General features: G+C 32.3%; 2 protein-coding genes across 3 annotated transcripts in view; one reads left to right on the top strand and one right to left on the bottom strand.

The window, feature by feature from the left end:
* The window catches only part of LOC145329787 (uncharacterized), a 122,017-nt gene extending 104,169 nt beyond the window's left edge, over positions 1-17,848 (bottom strand). For both annotated transcript variants that reach the window (XM_080174182.1, XM_080174183.1), the window contains exons 1-3: positions 17,706-17,848; positions 14,141-14,215; positions 13,151-13,319 (exon numbers count right to left, since the gene is read on the bottom strand). In XM_080174182.1, the coding sequence (XP_080030308.1) occupies positions 13,151-13,319; positions 14,141-14,215; positions 17,706-17,831 (370 nt within the window). In that variant the 5' untranslated portion in view covers positions 17,832-17,848. The remainder of the gene's footprint in view (positions 1-13,150; positions 13,320-14,140; positions 14,216-17,705) is intronic.
* LOC145329788 (uncharacterized) lies at positions 57-4,337 on the top strand. The gene is made up of 6 exons (XM_080174184.1): positions 57-203; positions 416-734; positions 861-1,000; positions 1,119-1,347; positions 1,580-2,131; positions 2,228-4,337. Exons 1-6 carry the CDS (start codon positions 78-80, stop codon positions 2,848-2,850), a joined length of 1,989 nt encoding a protein of 662 aa, XP_080030310.1. The 5' UTR covers positions 57-77; the 3' UTR covers positions 2,851-4,337.
* Positions 17,849-24,343: the final 6,495 nt, after the last annotated feature.

Raw genomic sequence — 24,343 nt, 5'->3', positions numbered from 1 at the left:
AGTTTAAAATTAATTCTTAGAAATTTAGAATGACCACAAATACCTAAATGATAATTTGATTAATTACTTATGTTTAGATGCCTAAACCCGATGCTTCCGGCCGCAGCATCTACGAATATTTCGAAGAACTGTTGAAAAGGTTTGGGCTTGAGCATTATCAACTTCTCAGCTCCACATCCGACTCGGCTGCCAACTGTGTAAAGGTAATGAAAAATTATAAATTATAATTATAAAATCATAACTATTTAATAGTTTTTTCTCGCATCGTATTTTAAATGGCTTTCCGCGGATGTAAAATGTACAATTGTAAGATAAAACCAGTTTTTTTAGATGAATATTTGAATGAATACGAGAATTAATATTATAAAACAATACCATTAGAAAGTAAATCATTAATTTATTTTTCATTCTTTAGTCCGTCAAGATACTCAATGAAGAGCACGGGAAAACCCCCACAGAGTATACAAGTTTCATGAACCATGAGGGAGTCAGTGATGATGATAGTGATAAGGAAGACACACCTGAGGCTGATAGTGAAGATGAAATCCCGTTGGATTTGTTTATAGAAGATTTAGATGAGGTTGAGGATGGTGTTGTAGAAGCCGAAGGTGAGGGTCAGGATGGAGATGAAGAAACCCTGGCAGGAACAAGACAAGGCGATGGCGGCGATGGCGGCATATCAAGTGCGATTTTCTACAGGTCCATCGCCATCAAAGATCCACAACAAAGAGAGGGTAAGTAAAGTTAAATTAAATTCATTCCCAAAAAATTCAATGAATTACATTTAATGATTTACAGGGGTAGTTTCACGAAATGCATTTAACTAAATTATATTAATTTATTAAATTATTTCTTTTCAGCAATCACAAATTTCGGGAAACTAATAGAAGAGAACATCCAAAGAACAATGAAATGTGATGAGCAGAAATGTGGACTTATAGTGGGAGGTGTTTGCCTCAACCACCAAGTGGAGTTGGCGTTGAAGCAGGCTGCCAAAGTTGTAAGTAAATTAATTAAATGATTAATAGAACCAACTAAATAACTTATACAGTAACTTAAAAAGTTAAATAATAAATTATACAAAAACGTGAAAATTAACAAATATTATATTTTTTTAGAAAGGGAAGGGGTACAACAGAACCATAATTAACCTGGCAAAGCTGGTCAGTAAAATTATGAATAACAAGAAGCTGCGTCGCATTTTGGTAGAGAGTGGACAACGTATGCTTACCAGATACGTGGAGACGAGATGGAGCTCCAGAATGAACATGATAAAGCGGTTCTTAGAGTTGTTTGACAACAAACCACTACTTCAGAAGGTGAAAAAATCCGTGCAGGATCAGAAAGGTAAACCCAAAAAAGTTAATTATAATTTAAACAACAATTTAAAACTAACAAAATTACCAATTTAAATTTCTCTCTGTCCCTTAATTAAACAAAAGAGAAAGGTAACAAATAGAAGTTTATTAAAATTTAAACTAAATAAATTATTTCTTCTCTCGTTCCCTTAATTAAAAATTAGAACTGTATATATCAATAGAATTAATTTTTAATTTTTAATTTTTAATTTTTATTTTAGTCAACAAGAAGTTTGACAATCTGTGGCCAACACCTGACCAGGTTCTTGCCCTCAGAGAAGTCCTGGAAGTGTTGGAGTGTGTGGATACCATGCTGACAATTCCTGCACAAGCCCATGAGGCCACAATCGTCCAGATGTTCACCATGCTGGATACGGTGTTCTTTACCCTACGGACAAGTATGCCTGGCAACTTATTCGCTAGACGTGTATTCAAGTTCCTTCACCTGAGAGTTAACAAGATTGTCCGTACTAATGCAGGATGGCAAGTCTGTCTCTACCTACACCCCCTGTCACGCAGTCATTTGGAAATGATTGCGAGTGGCACACAAAGCTTTACGGTGACACAGGATGAAGCAAAAACAATTTTACAACAAGCACCCAAAAATTGTAGGTTGTTGGGTGAACGGCTACACCGAATCTCACTGAGAGCCAACCTAAGTCCTGAAGAAAAGGCAGATGAAGAGGCCGACCTGCGTAGAGCTAATGCGGATGCCGACAATGAGGATTCCGAAGCTGACGAGTACGAATCTCCAGAAACTGCACCTCCCACAGGTAAAGATATACAATATTAATTAAAATAGATAATAATAATAACATTAGTTAAATAATTCAATTATCATTTTTATTAATTATATTTATGTATTACAGGCATGATGACACCCATCCAAAAGATGTTTTGGAACAAACAACAAGAGTTCAAAGAAATTCAGGCTCAAGCAGCAGCCAAGAAGAAAAAGAAAGAACAACGTGACAAACAGAAGGATCCCCTGGACGTCATGAAGAAACACCTGAAAGCTGGGCTGAAGGATTGGAGTAACATAGAAGAATCCAAGTTGCATGCCTTGACATACGGTTACCAACGTGAAGTCGCTAAGATAAAGGAGGAAATTGCGAAAGTCAAAAAATCTAAGTCCAAGGATTTCGATGTTGAAGAACGCCAGAAACTGTACAAACAAGGAGCAATGACCGCAACCCACAGGATGCTTACTGCCAGGTATGAACATGTTGCAGAGAAGATATGTTATCCACCTGGACTTGTCAGTTTGATGACCAACTTCAACAACTTACCTGTTTCTAATGCGAGGTGTGAGAGAATTTTCTCACACCTCAAATTAGTTTACTCATCGAGGCGGTATAACCTAGAGAAAGAAACCATCCACGCCATCATGTTCTTGAAGATGAACAAGCTAGTCCCCAAGAAGTCCCAAGCATTTTGGGATAGGCAGGTAAAAGTTACCAAGAAGACAGCAACCAAGGAACTGGAAAAGTGAAATAATTTTTGTAAATATGTTTATCATATTAATTATGTTGGAAAGAAATAAAGTAGAAGTAAAGTAAAACAAATAATTTAATGAAATAATTTTGTGTTTTTTAAATATCTGTATCATTACCATTATAAAATAAATGTTGTAATAAAACCCAAAAAACTGTTTATTGATATATTTTTTTTTTTGCAGTATTGTTATTTAATTTAACAAGGATGAATAATCAATAAGTAGCGAAGCCAAAAACATTACTCAAATCATACTTGTCTTGTGTCTTTATGCGTGGATGGTCTCTTGCTCGAGGTTCTAGAGTAAATAAGTTGGACATCAAATGAAAGTAAATACTAAATATCCAAAAATAAATTTGAATTTCAATTAAAGGGTGATGGAAAAAAATAAAAATGCGTACTTGCCGCTTCGCTTATATTATTGTACATTCAAACATCAGTAAACCAAAAATCAGACCAATCGGATAATTAGGTCACATAAAAATTTGTTGTTAAAATGTAAAAAAAATACGGACATTAATGTCAGAACTGAATTATCAGAATGCGAATATATAAGAGTCTAAGCAAAATTGTAAGTAAATTTGTTTAAAAACAGCTTGATAATCAGGTTTAATATGAGCGTACATTTAAAACCGAGTTTCAACGCAAAAAAAACGCGGAGCCGAATCTAGAAATACGGCTGCGGATGTGTGTATATTTGGTAACATATGGTTTTTAAGTTTAATTTAAGGAAATAGACCGTTAAATCATATTATTACTGTAAAAACTCACTTTTAACTAATGTGGAGCCGAGCCGTTCTGAACGACGTAAAAAAATGCACGGAAATTCTTTTCGAACACAGGGATTCAATATTTTTAGGTAAGACTTATCGATAAAACACACCCGATACTTTGTAATTTTGGAACGATATAAAAAAATAAAAAATAAACATAATTAAAAACAAAGTATGGAGCTTGCCGAATTATTCACAGTATAAAATCTGTGCGTTTAAAATTGAAATTACCAAAAGGCAAAATAAGAATAATTAAGTTATAACGAACAGACTTATCACTTTATATTTACAAATTATTACAAAATCCTTACCTTAATATACAGTAAATGATTATGTGTACTGCCTTCCGAAATAGAAAACATAGCCTATTATTTTGACGTGTATGTACTCTTATGACATTCACTCAAAACAATAGACTACAATAATTTTTTTCGGACGACAGTACAGAACAGAATTAGATCTTCTTGTGTTGACACTTGACTAAGACTTTGTTTCTTTCTTCTTTTTTTTTATAACTATGCAAATAATATTTATCACTTTATTTTATTGTATTAATATAATTCCATTTGAAGTTTTCACATTGAATATTAAATTTTTTATTATTTTTCACTTTTCTTTGTATCTAACTAACGCGTAGTATGACGTGTCAATACACTCTGAAATTCAAATAATGACTGAAGAACTGTGTGTGTGTGCACGAGGTGCACGAGGTAGAAATGTACATGGGTAAATAGAAACTTCAATATAATTTATTTCGTTATATTTACATTTTTTAAAATAAGATTTTTTAATATGTTTTGACCACGGTAAATAATAAAAATTTGTTGGAGGAATTTTTGTGTATATATTTATCCCTGATATAACAGCATACACCGGAAACGGATGATATCAAATAACAGGGAATCTATAAATATATTGTTACAAATACAATTACAAACTATTATAAGTTAACTTTAATATATTTCATTATCGTTATATACTTTTTTTACGTAATGCAAAATTATCCTTTTTTAATATTAGGAAGAATTTTTATTTTACCCTGTAAAAAAAGCAATGAAAAAAGTAAGACGTCTAAAATGTCGTATTCTTAACAGGTAGACTTTTTGGAGTAAGGAAATTATGTCATCACATTAATTTCATAGAAAGAACCTAAAAGTCTAATATATCTAGTAAATTTTATTTCGGAATTGTTTAACGAACATACTTAATTTAAGATTGCGTGATTTATTTCGAAATAGAAATATAAAACGTAAAAATTTATTATTTTTCAAAATCTTCTATTTATTTACCAAGTACTTCGTATATAAATATTAAGAAATTTGAATATTTAGAAAAATAGAAATAGGGATGTATTTTTGAACGAAGGGAGAGGGGAATTAATATCCTATTTTTGAAATAGAATTCTTGCACACGTATATAAATATTCCCCAATTTCAATATTTTCATATGTCTAAATTCCCTTCCAAATTTACTCGAAATACGATACGTTTAGGGTTTAGAATAGTTAATATTTAAAATATCTAGTAGACACATCATTGTCTAGGTTCATGGTATTTTTTATCTTCCCACCTGACCCATCCTGCACGTCCCTGGTGGTATGTAAAAAAATGGGGTATAGTCCTTTCCACGACATCCCTCCATAAGAGGCGATTCTTCGTATTTTTTACAGTAAGTTTTCTCCTATTTCTAGCCCCTGCGGGGGGCTCTAACCCTGCGGGGCCAATTACCTAACCCTGTGGGGCAATCACCTAACCCAATATAACCTAACCTAACCTAAAATAACCTATAAAAATCCATTTTCAAAATACGACAAATCGCTCCTTATGGAGGGATGTCGTGGAAAGGACTACACCCAAAAAATGTATTTTAAAATAAATCAATACATATACTTAACTCTCTGATTGAAAAGACTTGTTTAGACCTATGAGCATAATATAAAATTATTATCTAAACATGGAAAATTCTAAAATCTACAGAATTTGCTGACAGTTTGAACTGAGAGTTTCTTGAAAATAAATTATAATTTGGTGAGACTTGGAAAGAATATATACATTTCAAAGTTTTCAGAAAAATTACAAAATGGCCAAAACATTTATATAAATCTTAACTTTCTATTTAGATAACTATATTTAAATAATTTAAATACCTTTTATAGACTTTTTTGGCAATCAGTAATACTTTGATTTTGAATGGTATAATAAATTGAAAGCTATAAGCATTATATTGTTTATTTCATAATAAATTCATTATGCTCCAAGTAAATGTACATTTAAGATGGTTTCAAAATATAAAATATTTCTAATTGAATTAAATTTTAAACATCCATGGACATATTCAACTCTATTTAAAATGCAGTCTTCTCGCAAAATACATTTATTTGATTCATTTTATGATATGCTAAAACTAAAAGTGTGTCTACCAAGAATAAAGGATAATAATTATAATAAACTGTTAAATATAAGGATTTAAAGCATTATTTCTGTAATTATCTTCATATCAGCTTAAAAATTTATCTATTCCAAAAAAATTCAAGATTTTATCAGAACTTTTTACAAAAAATTTTGTAATGTATCCTCCATATTCGTGACACTTATGCACTTACTTAAGATAATACCAATGGATTTCAATTTACATTTTTCCTTCTTTGCCAACCTACCATTCTCTTTTTTACCCTCCTTTCCCTACCCTAGTCTAACTTTAGTAGTGCAACATCCCTAAATGATATTTTTTGCTGGCCTATTTCCGCTTTAAAGTAGGTGACTTTTTGACAATACTGCAAATTTTAGACATTTATCAATTTATGTCAACATATTAATTCAATAAAAAACTGTTGAATAAAATTTTATTTTGCTAAGTCTACCTTTTCTACAATTGCAAATTTTTTGATAATCAACCTAGTAATAAAATTAGTATCATGCAACTCACTAATAAAAATATTTCCATTCATTTGATTGTTAGAATACTTTTATAAACCTTCAGGTGCAAGTAAATGGTTGCAGTTTGATTAAATGAATCTTAATGACCTACAAACCCAATAGTGGGGATTTATTTTAAAAATGTATATAGTTTGATCTTTTACTGTAAATGAAAATTAAATGTTATATTTATTATATCTACTTAATATTTTAAAGTTTAATAGGCACGTAAAGCGTTTTAATTTTTGGAATTGAAATATTTGTTATTTGTTTTGTAAACAAAGTGAATGATGTACAAATCTAGTAAATAAGTTCAGTAATCTATAAAGTTAAAGTAGAAAGACAAAGGTAAGTGCCAACACTATTAAATAGTAAGTCCTTGTCCAAAAATAAAGTAAAACTTCATCAAAGTCTGAGAAACTGACTTAAAACTATTTGGCTGCTTATAAATGGATTTTATTTGATTACAAAGCTTTATAAACTTTTCTTTTAATTTTCTTGAAACTCTAATATTTTAGTTTAATATAAATGGATAAAAGAATCTTTTAATGCATATTACACTTTTCTATCTATCTATAATTTTTAGAGCCCTGAAATGAACTTGTAAATATGCATTATTTGGCCTTTGAGCATCTCATATCAGGGTTATGAGAAACAAGGACGAATAGGTTAATAACAATAATGAAGCGTAAAAATAAAAGATTTATTCAAGATCTGTTGTTCAAATGCCCTTGGTTTTTGGAAGACATATACAAACAGTAGGGTATATATTGTTTATTATTGTATTCGAGTAGGGGAAGATAAAACCTTTGGAACATGCTTTATGTGTAAAAATACTGAATCGATTTATAATGCAGATCAAACAAGGGTGATACAATACAAAAAAAACACAAGAAACATACGAAAATTAGAATGAGTATTTAAGCTAAAACTAAAAGTTTTCTTAACTAACTAAAAAGCAAAGTTGCTTAGAATTTAAATTGAGGAAGATTGAAATTAGATTTATCATCGTTGTGTACCGTCAAAAGTGAAAACAATCAAGAGAACAATCAATACTTGGGCATAAATCAATGAATCCTTTAGTCATGTAATCTTTTTTTTTTATTTCTATATTACATACTAGCGGCTACGCCCCTAGAGGCCTCTAGGGGCACTTGAGGAGGAGAGAGTCAAAATTAATAACCCAATTTCTTATTTTAAATTTTAAAAGAAAAAGTAAAAAAAATTTGGGGGGGAGGCGAAATTTTTTTTTTTTTTTAATTTTAGTCAAAAAAAATTTTTTTAAATATTTTTTTTGGGGGGGATTTTTCATTTTTTTGGGGGTTGGGGGTGTCCCACCCCCAAAAAAAATAGTTATAAACCTTCCCGGGACCTATGAGAAGCTACCCTGTTAAGGAGAACCCGATCGGTTCAGCGGTTAGCGAGATCCTTCGGTACAGACACAAAGACACACAGACACACAGATACACAGACACAGACATCCTGTTACTTTAGTATAAGAATAAACAGTGACTGCAAATTATATGGAATCAGTGCACAAAGAAAAAGTTTATTTTTTTGTTTTCTAGATATTAGATCATATACGAGGCCAGTAAACATATTAGACCTCAATCACAAAGGTCATCATACAAAAATACATAGAACAAGATTAGTTATCATGAAAACTGGTGCCTTTATAAAAATATTACTGTACTTTCGTGTAAAGATATACAAACCTTAAACTTTTAGAAATTATTTTCTGTACCTTGTATGCTTGACAAGTTTGAAGGAACCTTTCCCTCTAAATAACCTAAAACTCAATATAAAAAAAAACTGAACAAAATCATGCATAACTCTATCTGGCGGACCCTGTAGTCTACTAGATTGATTAGGCTTTTTAAAAGATTCCAAAACTATAAGAACTAATTTTCAAGAGGCTTCTAAAGAGTTTCTTCAACTGTATATTCTTTTTCTAACCAAACATGTTTAATTTGTTTGTATTAAATAATAAGTAGTAAGTCGTGTAAAAGTTTATGTAACAATAACTGTACTTGAGAAATATGCATATTAGAGTGCTTTAAAATTATAGACTTTTGGAAATAATGCAGTTCCCCACCCAGTGGACACTGTGTCGTCTTTCAATTGTATCTTTGAATATCAGCCAATAGCGTCACAAATATTAACACAGCCAATCGTTACCAAAGAGCAGAAAGAAATTTACTAGCAGACGAATTAGTTAGTTATTTGGATTATATATCTATACATATACATTTATTGTTTGCTATTCCTACTTTTGTTGTTTAAATGAAGTAGAAATGCCATTAGACAATAGGTTTTTTAATAACATCTATTTCATAGAATTATTCTTTATCTTATATTAACTAAGGAATAGTTTTCGAAGTAAATGTACAATTCAAATGAATTTTAAACCCTCTAACGTATAAAATATATTTGCAAGTACATATTTAGTAAATTAATAATTTCAACTATAAGATACACCCACACTTTAATTAGTAAGGCTGGATGCAAATTAAAAACATGAATAGTCAATATTATTTCAATCAATTATATCCAGGGAGTAAGGAACATTAGGTTGTAAATTATTAATTTAGTACCCATATTTTTGACAAACCCCAAACTGTCCCAGTTTTGAGCGAGACGATTCCTGTGACGTCATATAAAAAGGGAAGGGGGGAAGAAAATCTCTTCCCTTTTCTCCCATCTCTTTTAAGGAGATTTTCTTCCCCCCTGCTCTTTTTCTTTCCCGAAACGTATATGACATAACTGGAATCGTCTTGCTCAAACTGGGACAGTTTGGGGTTTGTCATATTTTTCTGTCATTTAGGGACCTAAATGAAATCGTAATTACAACAATGTTTTTTTAACTTTTCAATCAATAATGGATAAAAAAATATTGCCAAAAATACAACTCAAAACAAAATTGACAAAAACACATCCATTATAAGTCAAAAAACACAGTGGCTGTCTTTTTGCTAGTGGTAAAAGTGGCAGCACCCCCAATAATTTCAATCTACAAACGGGGTATTTTTTTTCAAAGTTGCTGATATACAATGAGCTTAGTGAAATTATTTGAATAATTTTCTGCCATTTAAACTTAATTCAGATTGTATATTATATGTATATATTTAGTAAACTTTAAGTGAATCTTTATTTAGACCCTTGCTTGGTTTGGGACCATTTTGTTTTGGCGTATACTCTAAATTCTTTTCTCGTATTCATTCGAATCCGGTGGATAGGAACCGGTTCTCATCCATACGAAAAAACTATGTCTAGCATCGTATTATATCCAGCTTTCTACGAATATAGAAATGTACAATCATAAGATTAAAACTAGTTTTTTTAGCCGGTGACTTCGTCACCCCGGGGCTAAAAAAAACTAGTTTTAATCTCATAATTGTACATTCTATATCCGCGGAAAGCCGTTTATAATACGATGCGAGAAATAACTATTATATAATATTCTTTGCTTTTGAATTTGTTAATAATACAAATTTAAAAATATTTTTACCCAAACCTTATTTACTTCCTATTATTTGATCTAAATTGTTTTTCTATCAAGATAGAAAGATTAAAAAATAAATTTTGTTTAAATTGTTTACCAGAAAAATTGCAAAAGTTCAAAAGAGAATTCTGACCCCTGGTTTTGATAAGCTTCAAAAAGGGTGTTTTTGAAAAGATTTTTAGCGTCCAAATTTTCCCACAAAAAAAATACAATAGCACCTTGTAGAGAATATAGTTATAATTTAGCTTCTAAAGTATAGCGAAAAATAATTTTAGAAAGACTTTATAAAGCTTATTACTTTATTATAATTTTAAGCTGTTTTGATGCAACCTATTTGTTTTCTAATTTTAAAATTTCCACAACAAATTTAGTTGTGTGTATTTTTAGCTTTAGTTAAATACAATGAATGGTTGTCCTAGTTTTTAAACTACATGGAATATAGATATAGCACCTGTAAATAAAATATTTTGACACCGTTAAAAAAACATCAAAGTAGAATGTAGAGGAATTTAACTCACAGGATTGTAACTTTCCCCTCCACCCAAATGCAAAACAAAAGCTGCAAATAGTCCTTTTTCCTTGCTGGGTGCCTAGTTCTAACCTAACGCAACAAACCCCCCTCAAAACCAAACTTGACCTAACCTAACATATATCTAGGAAAATAAATCGTTTTTACATTTTACATAATGAACTCAATGAATCTCTTTTAATTTTGTGTAAAATTTTACATTGGATATTAAACTATACTTGTAGTCTTGGACAACTATAAATATATTATGAAAGATATAATGAATTTTATCTTACAAACTTTATACATGTATATGTATATATCATAAACACACATATACAAACATTCAAACAAATGAGAGGAACATAACTTCCAAACCTCACAATAGACCTAATTAGTTCTAGACCGACCCGAAATAGTATTTGAAATATACTTTTAGATACATTGTTTTCGAGTGTATTTTATGAAATTAACACAAAAAGCAATTAAAACTTAAATTTTGAAGTATTTAGAAAAGAAAAGTGTCAAAAAACAAATTAAGCGGGTTAAGTAAATGTTTTGTTTTTTTTTCATTTAAATCTTTTCAACCCCTAAGATTTTAATTTGGCTATGAATTGTAACCCGGCGGTTTACTGTCTCTTCTTACTTTTACCTTTAATTCCGTTTGTTTGGTTCATAGCACTCTAATTATACTCCACAACCAACCCAACTTTTATAGTGAAGTTTGCCCATTTATTGTTGTATAAAATGAGAACACTTGAAAGCATATAATCACTTGAAATGAGCCAAACTTTACAACAAGGACAAATACATTCAATAGTAGTGCAGCAGTGTTTTAAATAAATAAAGGGGTTTGTAGAAAACCTTTATTGCAGTTTCACTTCATAGCATAAGAAACATACTTTTTAAAATGGTATATTTTTACAACTATCTTCAGGATGTAAGAGCCCTATTGGAACTGGGCCTGGAAAGAAATATGTTTTCTTCAAAATTAAAAATAAAAGCAATTGGTCCTTAAAAAGTTTTGGGTGTACACACATTCTTTTCTACTAAAAATACTCAACTAATATCAAACTTTGGCAGAGCAATTACACTCTTTCATTAACAAAGCACAAACATTTTGAAGAGAGATAGCAATAATTTAGAAATAGTTAATTAGATAGAAAGATATCTAGAAAGACAGACAGATATCAAATGCAAACAAGTTGAAACAACAAAAACAACCAATATGTTTTGAATGGGAAAAAATGCATTTAATTTTAGTTCTTAATTAGATTGTGGATAACAAAATCAGAGAGGAAACCAGGGATATTAAGGGGTAAGACAATGGATATCATATTGATGTATGTTCCAATGATTAAAATTTATTCGTTGAAAAGTTTGGACACTGCTAAGTATAACCAACCAATTAATATATAATAAAACTACCGGATTCGCCTCTAGTCTCTAGGGGCTTCAAAAAATTAGGTAAGGGGAAGTCAACCCTACTATATAGAATTTGTAAGTGGTAATCCGAACCGCAGGGTCTTGGGGCGGATGTAAAAAAAATGGGAAGGTTTTGCTTTTGGGGGGTGGTTGGGGGTGTCCAAACCCCAAAGAAAAATAGCCTAAAACCACAGGACCAGTAGGTATATTCCATGAAGAGTATAATCCAATCAGTTCAGTAGTTACCGAGATCTTAAGGGACGGACAGACAGACAGACAGACAGACGGGTAAATAGAATGAACAAGTCTTATTAAATATATTTTTAGATGTTGAAAAAAAATAAGGTTTAGCTTAACCAATAATAAATTGAAAAAAAGGATGGTATTATCCTCTTAGAAATTTTTTTTTCAATATTGAAAATTTGAATACCCCCCCCCCCCTTGACAGCGAACTATGAACTCTGGCCGCAGCGCTCGGCTCCCTAGCCTAAAACCTAACCTAACCTAAAATAGTTGTTCGTCGGTAGTCGGGGGGTGGGGGAGGGGGGGGGGGGGAACAAAATTGAAAAAAAATGAAAAAAAAATTTTAAGAGGATAACGCCAAAAGGATCAGACACTCAAATTCTTTTAATTGGGACAGACAAACAAAGAGTCAGCCTGATACTAGATGTTTAGTTTATTATAAAGAATAAATGTATCCAATATTCTATAAAACAGTTTGCATAGTAATTATAGTTTGATAGATAAAAACTAATGCAAATCTATTAGTTTAATTAGGACCAAAATAAAAGTCATTTCTTCTGTAATAAGTAGTCCATTTAATTTAATTATTTTAACAGTACAGTTAAAACTAATTCTATTATATTTTGCAGCGAACCTTCTCTATATGATTTACCTTATCTTTACCTTATTAAATATAGAAAATCTATATAATCAATTCCTTTATTGGACCCTTAGAAAGGCAGTGAACAATCCGACTACATTATTGACTAGACAAATAGACAGTGTACTCATTTATTCACAAAATATATTTTTTTAATTTCACCAATATAAATGTCAGCTATGTAGCTTTGTGACTAATTATAAACACAAATCTTTGTATACTAAAAGTCGTTTTAAAGTTTGGCGGATTATTCTGTTTGATTGTACATCTAAGGTAATAAACCTATTCTTACCTTGTCTGGCGGGCATATGTTGTTGTGGCGGGGGCTGAATTTGACTTGTGGGGGCATGAGGGGGCGGTACAACCACTGGTCTAGGCAAGGCCAGATTTGGGGGCCGTGGGGGCAGGGCTGGGGGCTCTTGGGGCAGGCTTGTCAAGGGGGTTTCATCTCTGCTTTCCTCCTATAAATTAACTATCCATTTATTACTTTATTTTTAAAAAAATACAGGATTCCTGTTTGTCTGTACAAAAAGATCTCGCTTAACGACGAATATGACTCTCCTTTACAATAAATCTTATTGTAGATCCTGGAAGTTTTCATTTAATTGAGGGAATTAAACCTCAAACCCCCTGAGAGAAATAGGCCCTAGAAAAAAAATTACCCCCTGAATAAAAATACTAAAGTGTAAGATTGTAGTTCATCAACACCAACTCTCACTCCCACTCATTAAAATACCTATATAGGCCTCTAGGATCGGAGACGCTAGTTTAAATAAAAAGTAAATCTGATTAGAATGTTTATAAATCAATGATGTAGTATTCAATATTAAAATAATTGCATGTTTAAGAATAGTATCATGATAGCACTTCAGCTTCTTAATATTATGTTATAACAAGCAAAGATTTTTTATAATTATGATCAGTGCGTCAATATGTTAGTACCTCTCAGTGATAAGAAAACGTTATTGTAATTCTGTTGGAGCTGGTGCATTAAAAGCCCAATTTCCCCTCCTTCCCTGGGGGAAAAGAAGATGATACCAAAAACATATTTAGCATCCTATTCCTATGGTTGTATCCAGGGATAAAACCATGGACAATAATTTGTTGTACATCCCAAATGATGATACATAAAATTACCCCTTCTAAAAATAACAAAAGTTTGGTCAATTCTAGATTTTATAAATAATCAAGATTTAATAAAATTTATCAAGGTTATGATCGAACAAATAAGAGAGGATGTTATAACTTTGGGTACCAGTATAATCTATCTAGAAAGCCCTACCTGGTCTGCTTTGCTGCACTGTGACGGGGTCGAGTCCCGCATAGAACCATTTCCAGAATCGCTAGAGTTGTCAACCTTTAAAAAAAAAATTTGTTTCAATTAGTATTAGATAATAACAATTTTTTTATAATGAAAAGTAGTAAGGTATTTGTCTGAAGCTTCAGATTTTAGAGTTCTCAGTTCTGCGAAAAGGAAAGCTTAACACAGGTCCCATATCACATAGATTATTTCAATTTTAGATTTTAGTCTCGAGTTGGTTTTATGTTATTTTTCTCTCCTTCTCTACCCTAAAAAGCAAAGCCTCTAGATGCCAGAGGCACCACTGCAAGTAAAAAAATAGTGTTAGTTACTAAATAAATATATTTAGCATTTACTTTTTTTCTATTTATAATGACACTCTGACCCTTATTCTACAAATCATATTTCGTCACAGATAAATGTGATTAGTAAAGTGCCCAAAAAAATGTAAAACATTAATCACTAAAATTTTGATTGATTGATTGATCAAACCATTTTTTTGTGAGAATTATTATAAGACCAAAAATTTGATAATCATACTCGTACATTTGATGGCTTAAAACTTCGCCAATTTTTACGAAATAATGATTGCTTAGTTCGAACGAGCAGTGTCCAAATTTTTCAACCCGTAATTATAATCTACAGAAGAGGTAAATTTATGTATTATAATTGGGGATCTACAATCAATTTTTCAAATATTGTATTATCCATTAGAATCCCTAGGCAATTGAAAGTATAGAATAGAATTACAAATAAAGTTGTCTGTTTAATTTTCACTATATTCCCCAATTTCCTCCCTCCTAAAACCTGGTCAGATTATTGAGCTGAAATATTATTTGATTATCTATAAAGCAAGTATATAGAGGGGGATAACTGCAGGGATCTTAAGGGATAAGACAATTGATGATAAATTGTTATACATCCCTGACGATAATAAACCAAAATACCCTACAAAAAATCAATCCAAAATAATTATTTTGAACCAACCAATCAAAATGTGAATGTGTAAATAGCTATAATAGATAGATATATAGATAAATAGATAGACAGATAGATAGATAGATAGATAGATATATAGATAAATAGATAGATAGATAGATAGATAGATAGATAGATAGATAGATAGATAGATAGATAGATAGATAGATAAATAGATAGATAGATAGATAGATAGATAGATAGATAGATAGATAGATAGATAGATAGATAGATAGATAGATAGATAGATAGATAGATAGATAGATAGATAGATAGATAGATAGATAGATAGATAGATAGATAGATAGATAGATAGAAACACACATAGATTTATAGATAAATAGATAGATAGATAGATAGATAGATAGATAGATAGATAGATAGATAGATAGATAGAAAGATAGATAGATAGAAACACACATAGATTTATAGATAAATAGATATAGAGTTATATAGATTGTCGCGAAATGGATGGATTAATAGAACATTTTTTGAAAGGCTTCTAAGGTCAAATAATGTTTACTTATTAAAATGCATCATGTTACTAAAGAAAATATTTATATAACTAATGCAATGTAATGTAGAAATGTATAGACATCAAAAGCAATGTACAGAATTATAACTTGGAAATTCATGGATAAATAGATAAGGAGTATGATTGTTTTTTTTTAAAATGACTAATAATTACACAAAGACAATCATATAAAATTACAAATATTGTAAATAAATCACAAAATATGAGTTGCTTTTTAACACAAAAATCCAGTAATAAGAAAGACAGATTCGGTTATTTTTTGCGCTTAATAACAGTAGTAAGAGTTTTAGAGTTTCTATGGTTTTGAAGTAAGTATCTAAAGTAAAAGAAAAATGCCTAATTAGAATATTTTAGTCATTTTATATTCTATTAACTTGCCCATAGCAAAGCATCTAGTACATATAGCAGTTTTGAATTTTTATTATTTGGAATTGTAAATGTAATATTTGTCTATAAATGCTAGTTAAGCAAAACTGCAAAACTTCATACGTCCAGAGGGGGGGGGGGGAGGAGGTAAAGTGGTTGTTGCCACCCCAAATTTTTAAAAAATACATTAGACTAACCTCCTTAACCCTTTGAAACCCTAATGCCCCCTCCCCTCCCGCAAAAAAAACTTTTACTTTACCAATAGAATAATAGTATTGAATTGCTAGGAAAACTACAAACCCCTATCTTCCTGATTAAAAGGAATAAATGAGTAGAATTGCAAAAGTTGTCAGAAATTCAGAAATGTGATGTCACATTTTATAAAAGGAAAAAGACACACACACACATACATTATATACATTCTACTACTCAGGAAAAAGACATACATACACACATTCACCCCCAAAGACATGTTCCAGCCTACAGAGGTGTGGATCTATATATTAACCCTTACAGGATTCAACCCAATATCTTGAGTTAAATCAGGGATCTGTAGGGATAAGACATTGGCCGATAAATTGATGTACATCCAAATTAGATTGGAATTAGCGGTTGAAATGTTTGAACACTTAACTTAAACTTAATGAATCAACCTATTTAAAATTTAATGAAGTCTCCAAAGTTGTTAACCCAACGAAAAAGAAAACGTCATAATAAACTTTGGGGACTAGTGTATTAAACATCCAATTCATCCCTGTCTCTTTGAGTTAAAACCCTAAGAAGTCGGGGGGGGGGGGGGGGGCGGCATTAAAACGCCATCCCCCTTCTTTTACCTCAGCTTCCTTCACCTTTTTATTTACCATCGATCTATGTCCTTTTTTACTTAAAGATTTAATAGAGTTGCAATTTCCTTATTTTGTAGCTAGTAGAACAATTTTTTCAAAAAATGTTTTAACTTAAGAATCCCCCACCCGTGAGGAATTATGTTATTGATGCGTATGATGATAAACAAAACTACCCTTTTTGTAGATTAAAAGATTAAATTACTGGTCAAAACGGTTAGACACTGCTAGAGTTCTTTTTCATAAAAAATCGTCTATGTTACGATATGATATGATAATACATTAATTCAGTAAGGCCCCTGAACCGGTTTTAATCCAGCAGTCATAAATCAGATTTGTATCCATGCCTGTAAAAAAGGCTCTACATTCCTGTAAAGGAATTATAGAGGGGAAGAAAAAGAAATTACATTTTGTGTGCTCAAGAGAAGTTGTACATTTAAATCTAAATCTTTGACTTCTAACTCAGAAAAATAAAATGTTTTATACCTTGCTTGGTAGACACTTTTTTTGACAGGAAAAAAAGTGGAATTTAATGTAAAATCAAGGATGACAACATCCATAATAGTATCAATGCCCAATAAATCAAATAAAGGATAATTAACAGATATACCATCTTTATTGTGCCTAAACGTTAAAGGAGTCGTTATGACGGACAGACAGATAGGAAGATAGTTAAAATGAAGTCCAGATCGATCGATTATTATAGAATAGATAGAAACAAATTATATATATATATATATATATATATGTATAAAAGTAGACAGATATAAACAAAAATTTATATAAACCGAATGATAGATAGAGATAAAGAAAAAGCTGAACTTACATTTTGAGTTAAGGACGTAGTAGACTTGAAATCAGCATCCTGATTATTATCCAGGAAATATGTGGAGCTCTCATCAGACTGGGCCAGTTCTCCAGTGGTCCTGTGTGCCACGCGTTCCCCAACCATTTCATTTCTTTTTACATTTATCTGAAATTTAAATTAGATTATCACGTGAACAAGAACTCTTATGTTAATAAGTAGTGCAATGATAAATGTAAAATTTGTCAGAAACTATTATTGGGATCTTAAGGTATACAAAAATTAACGAGAAATTGATGTGCATCTCTAATGATGATGAACAAAATGACTCAATCTTTACATCAAAATTAACTAACTGAATTAAGATTTTTAAAAGTAAGCATAGATAAAAATTAAATAGCCCAATGTATAGTAAATATTTTACAATAGTTATATATTTAGTAGCTGCGCTAGTAATAATGACAAAAAAGGCCCAACCTTCTACACATATAATCTAAAGAATAGCTTAACTCATAAAAATCAGAAAAAAATCTTTTTAACTATAAACCTTTTCTTTATACCTACATTTGTTTCAACATATAAAATAGATAGCAGATAAATTCATAGTCAGATTCTGTACACAGTACAGCTTATTAAGTTTTTAAATTTGAATTAAAAATTCTTATTTACTTTAATGTATGAAACAAAGTTGGGTATAAAACCAAATATAACAGTTAGGGAGTTGAATCCATTTTTATAGAAGCAGAAACATAATCTATGATTATGGTTTGGACCCTCTAAAACTGTAATCTACCCTTCCACTTTCCCCTCTCTTGGTGAAGATATCTTCAACGCCGATACGATTTTTGAAATGTAAGATTCCACTTTCAATAGAGGCGAAACTGGAATCATACATTCATGTTTACATATCAGCGTATTCATAAACATTGATTTCCTTATTTATATCGACATAATAGTAATGTATCATTCTACTTTCAATAGAGACAAAACTGGAATGATACATTCAAGATAACATATCATATATTTAAATTGACATAGTAGAAATGGTACATATTGGTTAGTTTTTTTTATATTTTTATTAGTTTGAAGTTTTTAAGAAAAAAAGGACCTAAAAATAAAGGTTGCTAACACTTAACAATCAGGCCCATTTCCGGACCTTAATAGTTCAACGCTCCCCCCCCCCCCCCCACATATCATCTCAGCTCCTATTAGAGTTAGATGGCAAAAAAAAATTGTGCATGTTCCCTGTTAAATACTAAATTTCCGACTTTAATTAAGACAAAGTCATTTTTTGCTTACTTCACCCTTTCATTTAACAACTTTCTTTTTAAGGTTAATTAAAATGTTAAATGGATGTAATTTCCTTATTTTTGAAGCTAGAACAATTTTTTCAGAAAATGTTTATCTTAAAGTAAATTTTATATTAGAAATCTCAAAACATAAATTATCTCATTTGTTGGCTTAACAACTTTGGGGACTTTTACTGAATTTTGATCTAATATCTATAATACAAAGTAGAACAATGTCTTTCAGTCTGTCTGTCCGTCCATCCAGCTGTCCCTTAAGATCTCAGTAACAACTGAACCGATCAGATTCTACTCTTCAGGGTATATACCTATTGGTCCTGTTGTGGTTTTAATCTATTTTCTTGGGGGGTGGGACAACCCCAACCTCCAAAAAATTAAAATTCCCCCCCCCCCAAAAAAAAAATATTCTGGTGATGCTCATAAATTATGGGCGCAGCACATAATGGGGCAAAGCTCCTAGAGGCTAGGGGCGAAGCTGCTAGTAATTAATAACCTAACCATTCAATCCAAATCCAATAAAAGTCCCCAAAGTTGTTAAACCGCCAATAAGAAAACGTTATCATAAAACTTTGGGGACTAGTGTAATAAACAGTCCATTGTCCACCTCTCTCTATGCTAGTTCCCAAAGTTTTACAATAACGTTTTCATTTTTGTTTGCTTAACATCTTTGGGGACTTTTACTGAATTTTAATTGGTTAGTTTATTTAGTATAGTGTCAAAACGTTTCAACCACTGATGGCAAATTACAGTAGGGGTATTTTTGGGAATGTACATCCATTTATCGGCTATTGTCTTAAACCCATCAGATCCCTGGTGTCGATAAACTTGAATTAAAGTACCTAGAGGTTTTGGACCAGCTAAGAAGGTGATTTCAGTCCAATGTCCCCTACCTCCCTGGGTACAATAAAAGTTGTCTACAGGGAGGGAAAAATGGACAAAAAATTAAATAAATTCTGTCTATAATAACATGAGAAAACAGAATGAGAAGGACAGTAGCACCCTGTAATCGTTATCAGAAAGTTCTGAATGTCCATTTAAAACATTTGACGAAGCTTTTTATATTAAGAGTTATAACAAAATAAATTGATAAGATACATACAAAATGTTATTGCTTCTAAGCGACGTTTTCTACAAAAAGGGTTGGTAGAATTTGTATGTCTAAAAAAATCACTCTTATGGTTTGCAGGTTTCTATAACTATGTCTTTTTAATATGTTCACTCTCAGCAAAATAAGGGAGGGTTTAAATTTCAGTAGTACCCGAAGTTTTATAAACATTTGTTGGATTTATAAATTTGTTTACTTTTATTTAATCTTAATTGGTTGATGAAAACTGGCATTGTCAAAACTAAACAGCCAAGATTAGTTGTTTATTGCATCTGTTTTTCCAGTTTTGTTAGTCCCGAAGAAGCGAAGGCCCAGTCTAACAAAACTGGTGTTCATATTACAACTTTTTACTTTACTATTTGTAGAAAAATGTCTATAATACAATACAATAAATGGTTTCAAGTATGGATTAGAGGGTCTGATCCAGCGGATATTAATTGGTTTCGTAGCCATACTGGAAAATCATAAAAAATCATGGACAGAAGGACGGACAGGCAGAAAAGTGAATTGTAGAGTACCATTGCATTTTATTCTTTCTTAGTATTCATATCCAGAGAGGGAGGAGACAACTGACTGCTTATTACAACAGTACACAAAGTTTTACAACAACGTTTTCTTATTCATTGGCTTTTACTGAATTTTGATTGGTTGATTAAATTGTGTTTATAAACGTTGGAACCACTAATTTTAATCTACAGAAGAGGTTATTTAGAGTGTCATCATTATGGATGTGCATTAATTTATCGGCCATTGTCTTATCTCTTTATATCCCTGATATGTTTCATAATTTTATTTGTTAGCTTTGCCTAAAGGGACTGTGAACGAGAAAATTTCTCATCAGATTATCAAACCTTAACATCATCTCATTAATATAATCTCAAATATAGGGCAAAACTGTCTCTCGTTTCCTTAAAAAACGGCTTTTTCCGACGATTTTTACTATGTCCAAGTTTGGAGAAAAAATTTCTGGACTATATAAATGTGCAGTTAATTGTCTTTTTTTCCTTCTATAGCTAAAACTAAACTTTTTTACATAGTTCTCTATTTTTCCTAACGATTATGCTTACTTTTAACAATATCCTTGCTGTAAACCAATGTATAGTTACTTAAAAATTGATAAAATAAGTAATATTTTTTATTGAAAACCAAATACAATTTTAATTACAAAGAAGGCGTCTTAACTTTTTTGCTTTTTATTTAAGATAGCTAGCCGGTTCATTTAGTAAGTAATAGATGTAAAATGGTCCATAGAATTCAAATATGCAATCGTTTTTTTTGGAGACCTCTTATTTTTGAAGTAATTTAAGTTTTTTAAAAAAATAATTAAGTCAGTTTTAAAGTACTAAAACGCAACAAAATATAAGAAGAAAATTGCCAGTATGAATAAAAATAGTAAGATCTTTAATTTGACACCTTACTTTTAAAATTCTGTTGAGTAATTATTGAAAAATCTATTTTTTTAACTTCGGTTTAATAAAAACTTTAAACCTAAATATTTTCTCAAACAGACATAAAAAATATGGGTTCATATATACTAGGGTGGGTCGATTTTGGACATTTTTTTTCTGAGGCCAAAGCGGGGATCTGCACTCAATTTATATAGATATAATACACCTCTGGATGATTTAAAATTTATCCTAAGTCTTAAAACCGCTGACGACCAGACATTCAATTGTATAGCTATTTGTAAATGGGAGTCAAAAATTTATTGAATCAGAACTATGACTTCATGGTGCTCCCTGGAAATGCCTTGAGGAGCTAAGTCAGAAACTTTTGTCCGTTTCAAAAAATCTCGTTCCTAGCCTGAGAAAATCTAAAAAACCTCTACAAATTGGACATTTCTCAATAAACCTTTAAAAAATTTTGTTTTTTTAGTGATTTCTAAGGCTAGGAACGAGATATTTTGAAACGGACAAAAGTTCCTGATTCAGGTCCTCAAGGCCTTTCCAGGGAGCACCATGAAGCCATAGTTCTGATTCAAAAATTTTTTTTGAATGTCGTCTTTGCATACTAATAAGTAATTTTAAGTATTTTTAAGTGGTCGTGTTCTAAAACTCAATTTTTTAAAATTCTTTTTCAGTCAGAAATGTTTTTAAGGTTAATTTTATCTGTTGCATATCCCCGCTTTGTCTAATTCCGATATGAACCCACCCTAATATATACCTTTAGAATCAGAAAAATATTACGAATCCATTCTAAGAAAATTGAAAAAGTTTTAGAAAACTATAATAAAAAATATGTGTTTTTTCAGAATCATTGTCTTAACCATGACACTTTGGTTAAGTGTGACTTCCGAATTAGCGGGAAGTTCTAGAGATCTTGTTTGACGGACAAAAACCCCCAATACCAGGAACCATCAAGTTTCAACAGCAGGTTTGAGTATCTTGAAATTTTCCTCTGGGTAGGTAGGTATTTCTGGCTCCTTCCATAATTCAGGTTTTGCAACAATATCACTACCATTGATCTGTCCCTCTCCATACATCTCCTTGACCTCTGCTTCACTCTTTCCGCCGAACAGGCAGGACGTCAACTTCAGGGCTGTAACTGCCAGATTTCCGGCGGCCAGCTCGCCAAAATTCACCACTTTAGTCAGGTAAATTTCAAGTGGACCGTCTGGCGTCGGGGAAAATAAGACTCTCTACATCTGGCTGTCGAACTCTGTGGCCAGGATGGAGTTATAAAACTTGGAAATGTCCACGGTTAAACCAACCTTATAACCGCGGAAGAGCAACAAATGATAAAAAATCTTCTGCATTGGCGGCGGACCTCCCAGCATTATGTGATTAAAACTGGTACCCTTGAACGTCAGAGAACTATTAGCACATAATCTCATGGGTGTGGAACTTGAATCCTCCTTGAAAGCAACCACTATTGACGAACAAGACTTGGGCCCTTCATACTTCAATTCTTCAGGTGTTGCTTTTTGAAAAACGCCTCTGTCGATGGCGTCATTGAATACCTGCACATACATATCATAGGTACCTTCCTTGACCATTCTGGCACGATCCTTTTCAGCAATTTTACGGGCCAAACTCTCATTGTAGGGCAAAGTGTGAGGATCTTCAATGTAAGCATATTGACCTGTCCACTTGTTGGATTGCAAGTCTAGTGTTAAACCTGCCTCAATTATTCTCTGCCTCTCACGCTGGTCCAAGGTAGTGCCGTCGGCCATAGCCTTGCACTCTTGGCAGGCAGTACATCCTGGACAAAGTGCCTGCGGCTGTACGCCAAATGACTCTGACGTCAAAAAGTCTGGCAAAGTGCCTCCACTAACACTGACAGCTTTATATGCCGATTTTTGGTCACCAGCTCCACCATCAGCACTTGTACAGATAAAACCACTACCAAAAATGGTTCGCCACAACATAGACTGGCCCACTTTCTGGTAGGTTGACGGAAACACGTCAGGATGGGTATTTCCAATGATGATATCCAAGCCTCCACTAACATATGTAAATCTTTCTGGCGGCATCTTAAATATTTCGGCGGCGGTTTCAGGGTGGACCGAGCACATATCGTTGGCCCCGCCGAGGGTAGGCATGACAGCTGCCTCAAACTCCCTCAAATTACCATCCCTATCCTTCAGATAAAACACAACATTGCGGCAGGATGTTTCACTGCCGTCAGCCACAGAAATAGTTGTATATCTGCCGGTAGATTTCAGCTTCAACTTGTTGGATAACTTCTCAGACACAAGTGGCAGATTTGCACCGGAGTCAAACATGACGGTGGCGTGGCAGGCGCCGCCGCCAGGTGCTACAACAGGAACTAACTGAAGCAAGAAGGTACAGGGGCTAGGTGCAGAACTTGACTTGTAAACTGTATTCACACCAGCACTAGCCTCATGGAGCAACCTGCTATGATATCTGTCGCAATTATTGGTGCCACAGACACCAAGCTTATCCGATTTAGTACACTTGTCAGCAGCATGGACATCACACAGGCAGAGTTCACACAACTTCTTCTGCTGGACAACTTTTTTACGGTCAACAACATCCATCTTCTTAAACGTGAGACAACGGAAAATCGGATGTTTCTCCTTGCAGCTTTCAACAGGACATGTACTGTTCCACTTGGAAGTTTTGTCCTTTCCAGCCCGTCCATTTTTATTATCACTGCGGCCAGATACTTGCGCGGCGGCAGCTCTGTCACGATTCCTCTTGCCGGCGCTAGTGTCATAGGACATATCACCAGCCAACATTGCTCCCCTTGTCCTCTCCAGCAGTTCTACAATCTTCTTGATGTCT

The sequence above is a fragment of the Acartia tonsa genome, chromosome 10, assembly GCF_053477335.1.
Source record: "Acartia tonsa isolate MP-2025a chromosome 10, ASM5347733v1, whole genome shotgun sequence".
NCBI lineage: Eukaryota > Metazoa > Arthropoda > Copepoda > Calanoida > Acartiidae > Acartia > Acartia tonsa.
Note: the sequence above shows the minus strand (reverse complement) of the source record. Positions and strands in the feature narration are given on the sequence as shown.

What these genes read in the sequence shown, in the direction of transcription:
- LOC145329788 (XM_080174184.1), top strand. Translation starts at nt 78, where the DNA reads ATGCCTAAACCCGATGCTTCCGGCCGCAGCATCTACGAATATTTCGAA. An exon ending in TGAAGCAGGCTGCCAAAGTT is followed by an intron (nt 1,001 to 1,118) that starts GTAAGTAAATTA and finishes ATATTTTTTTAG; the next exon opens with AAAGGGAAGGGGTACAACAG. An exon ending in AGAAACTGCACCTCCCACAG is followed by an intron (nt 2,132 to 2,227) that starts GTAAAGATATAC and finishes TATGTATTACAG; the next exon opens with GCATGATGACACCCATCCAA.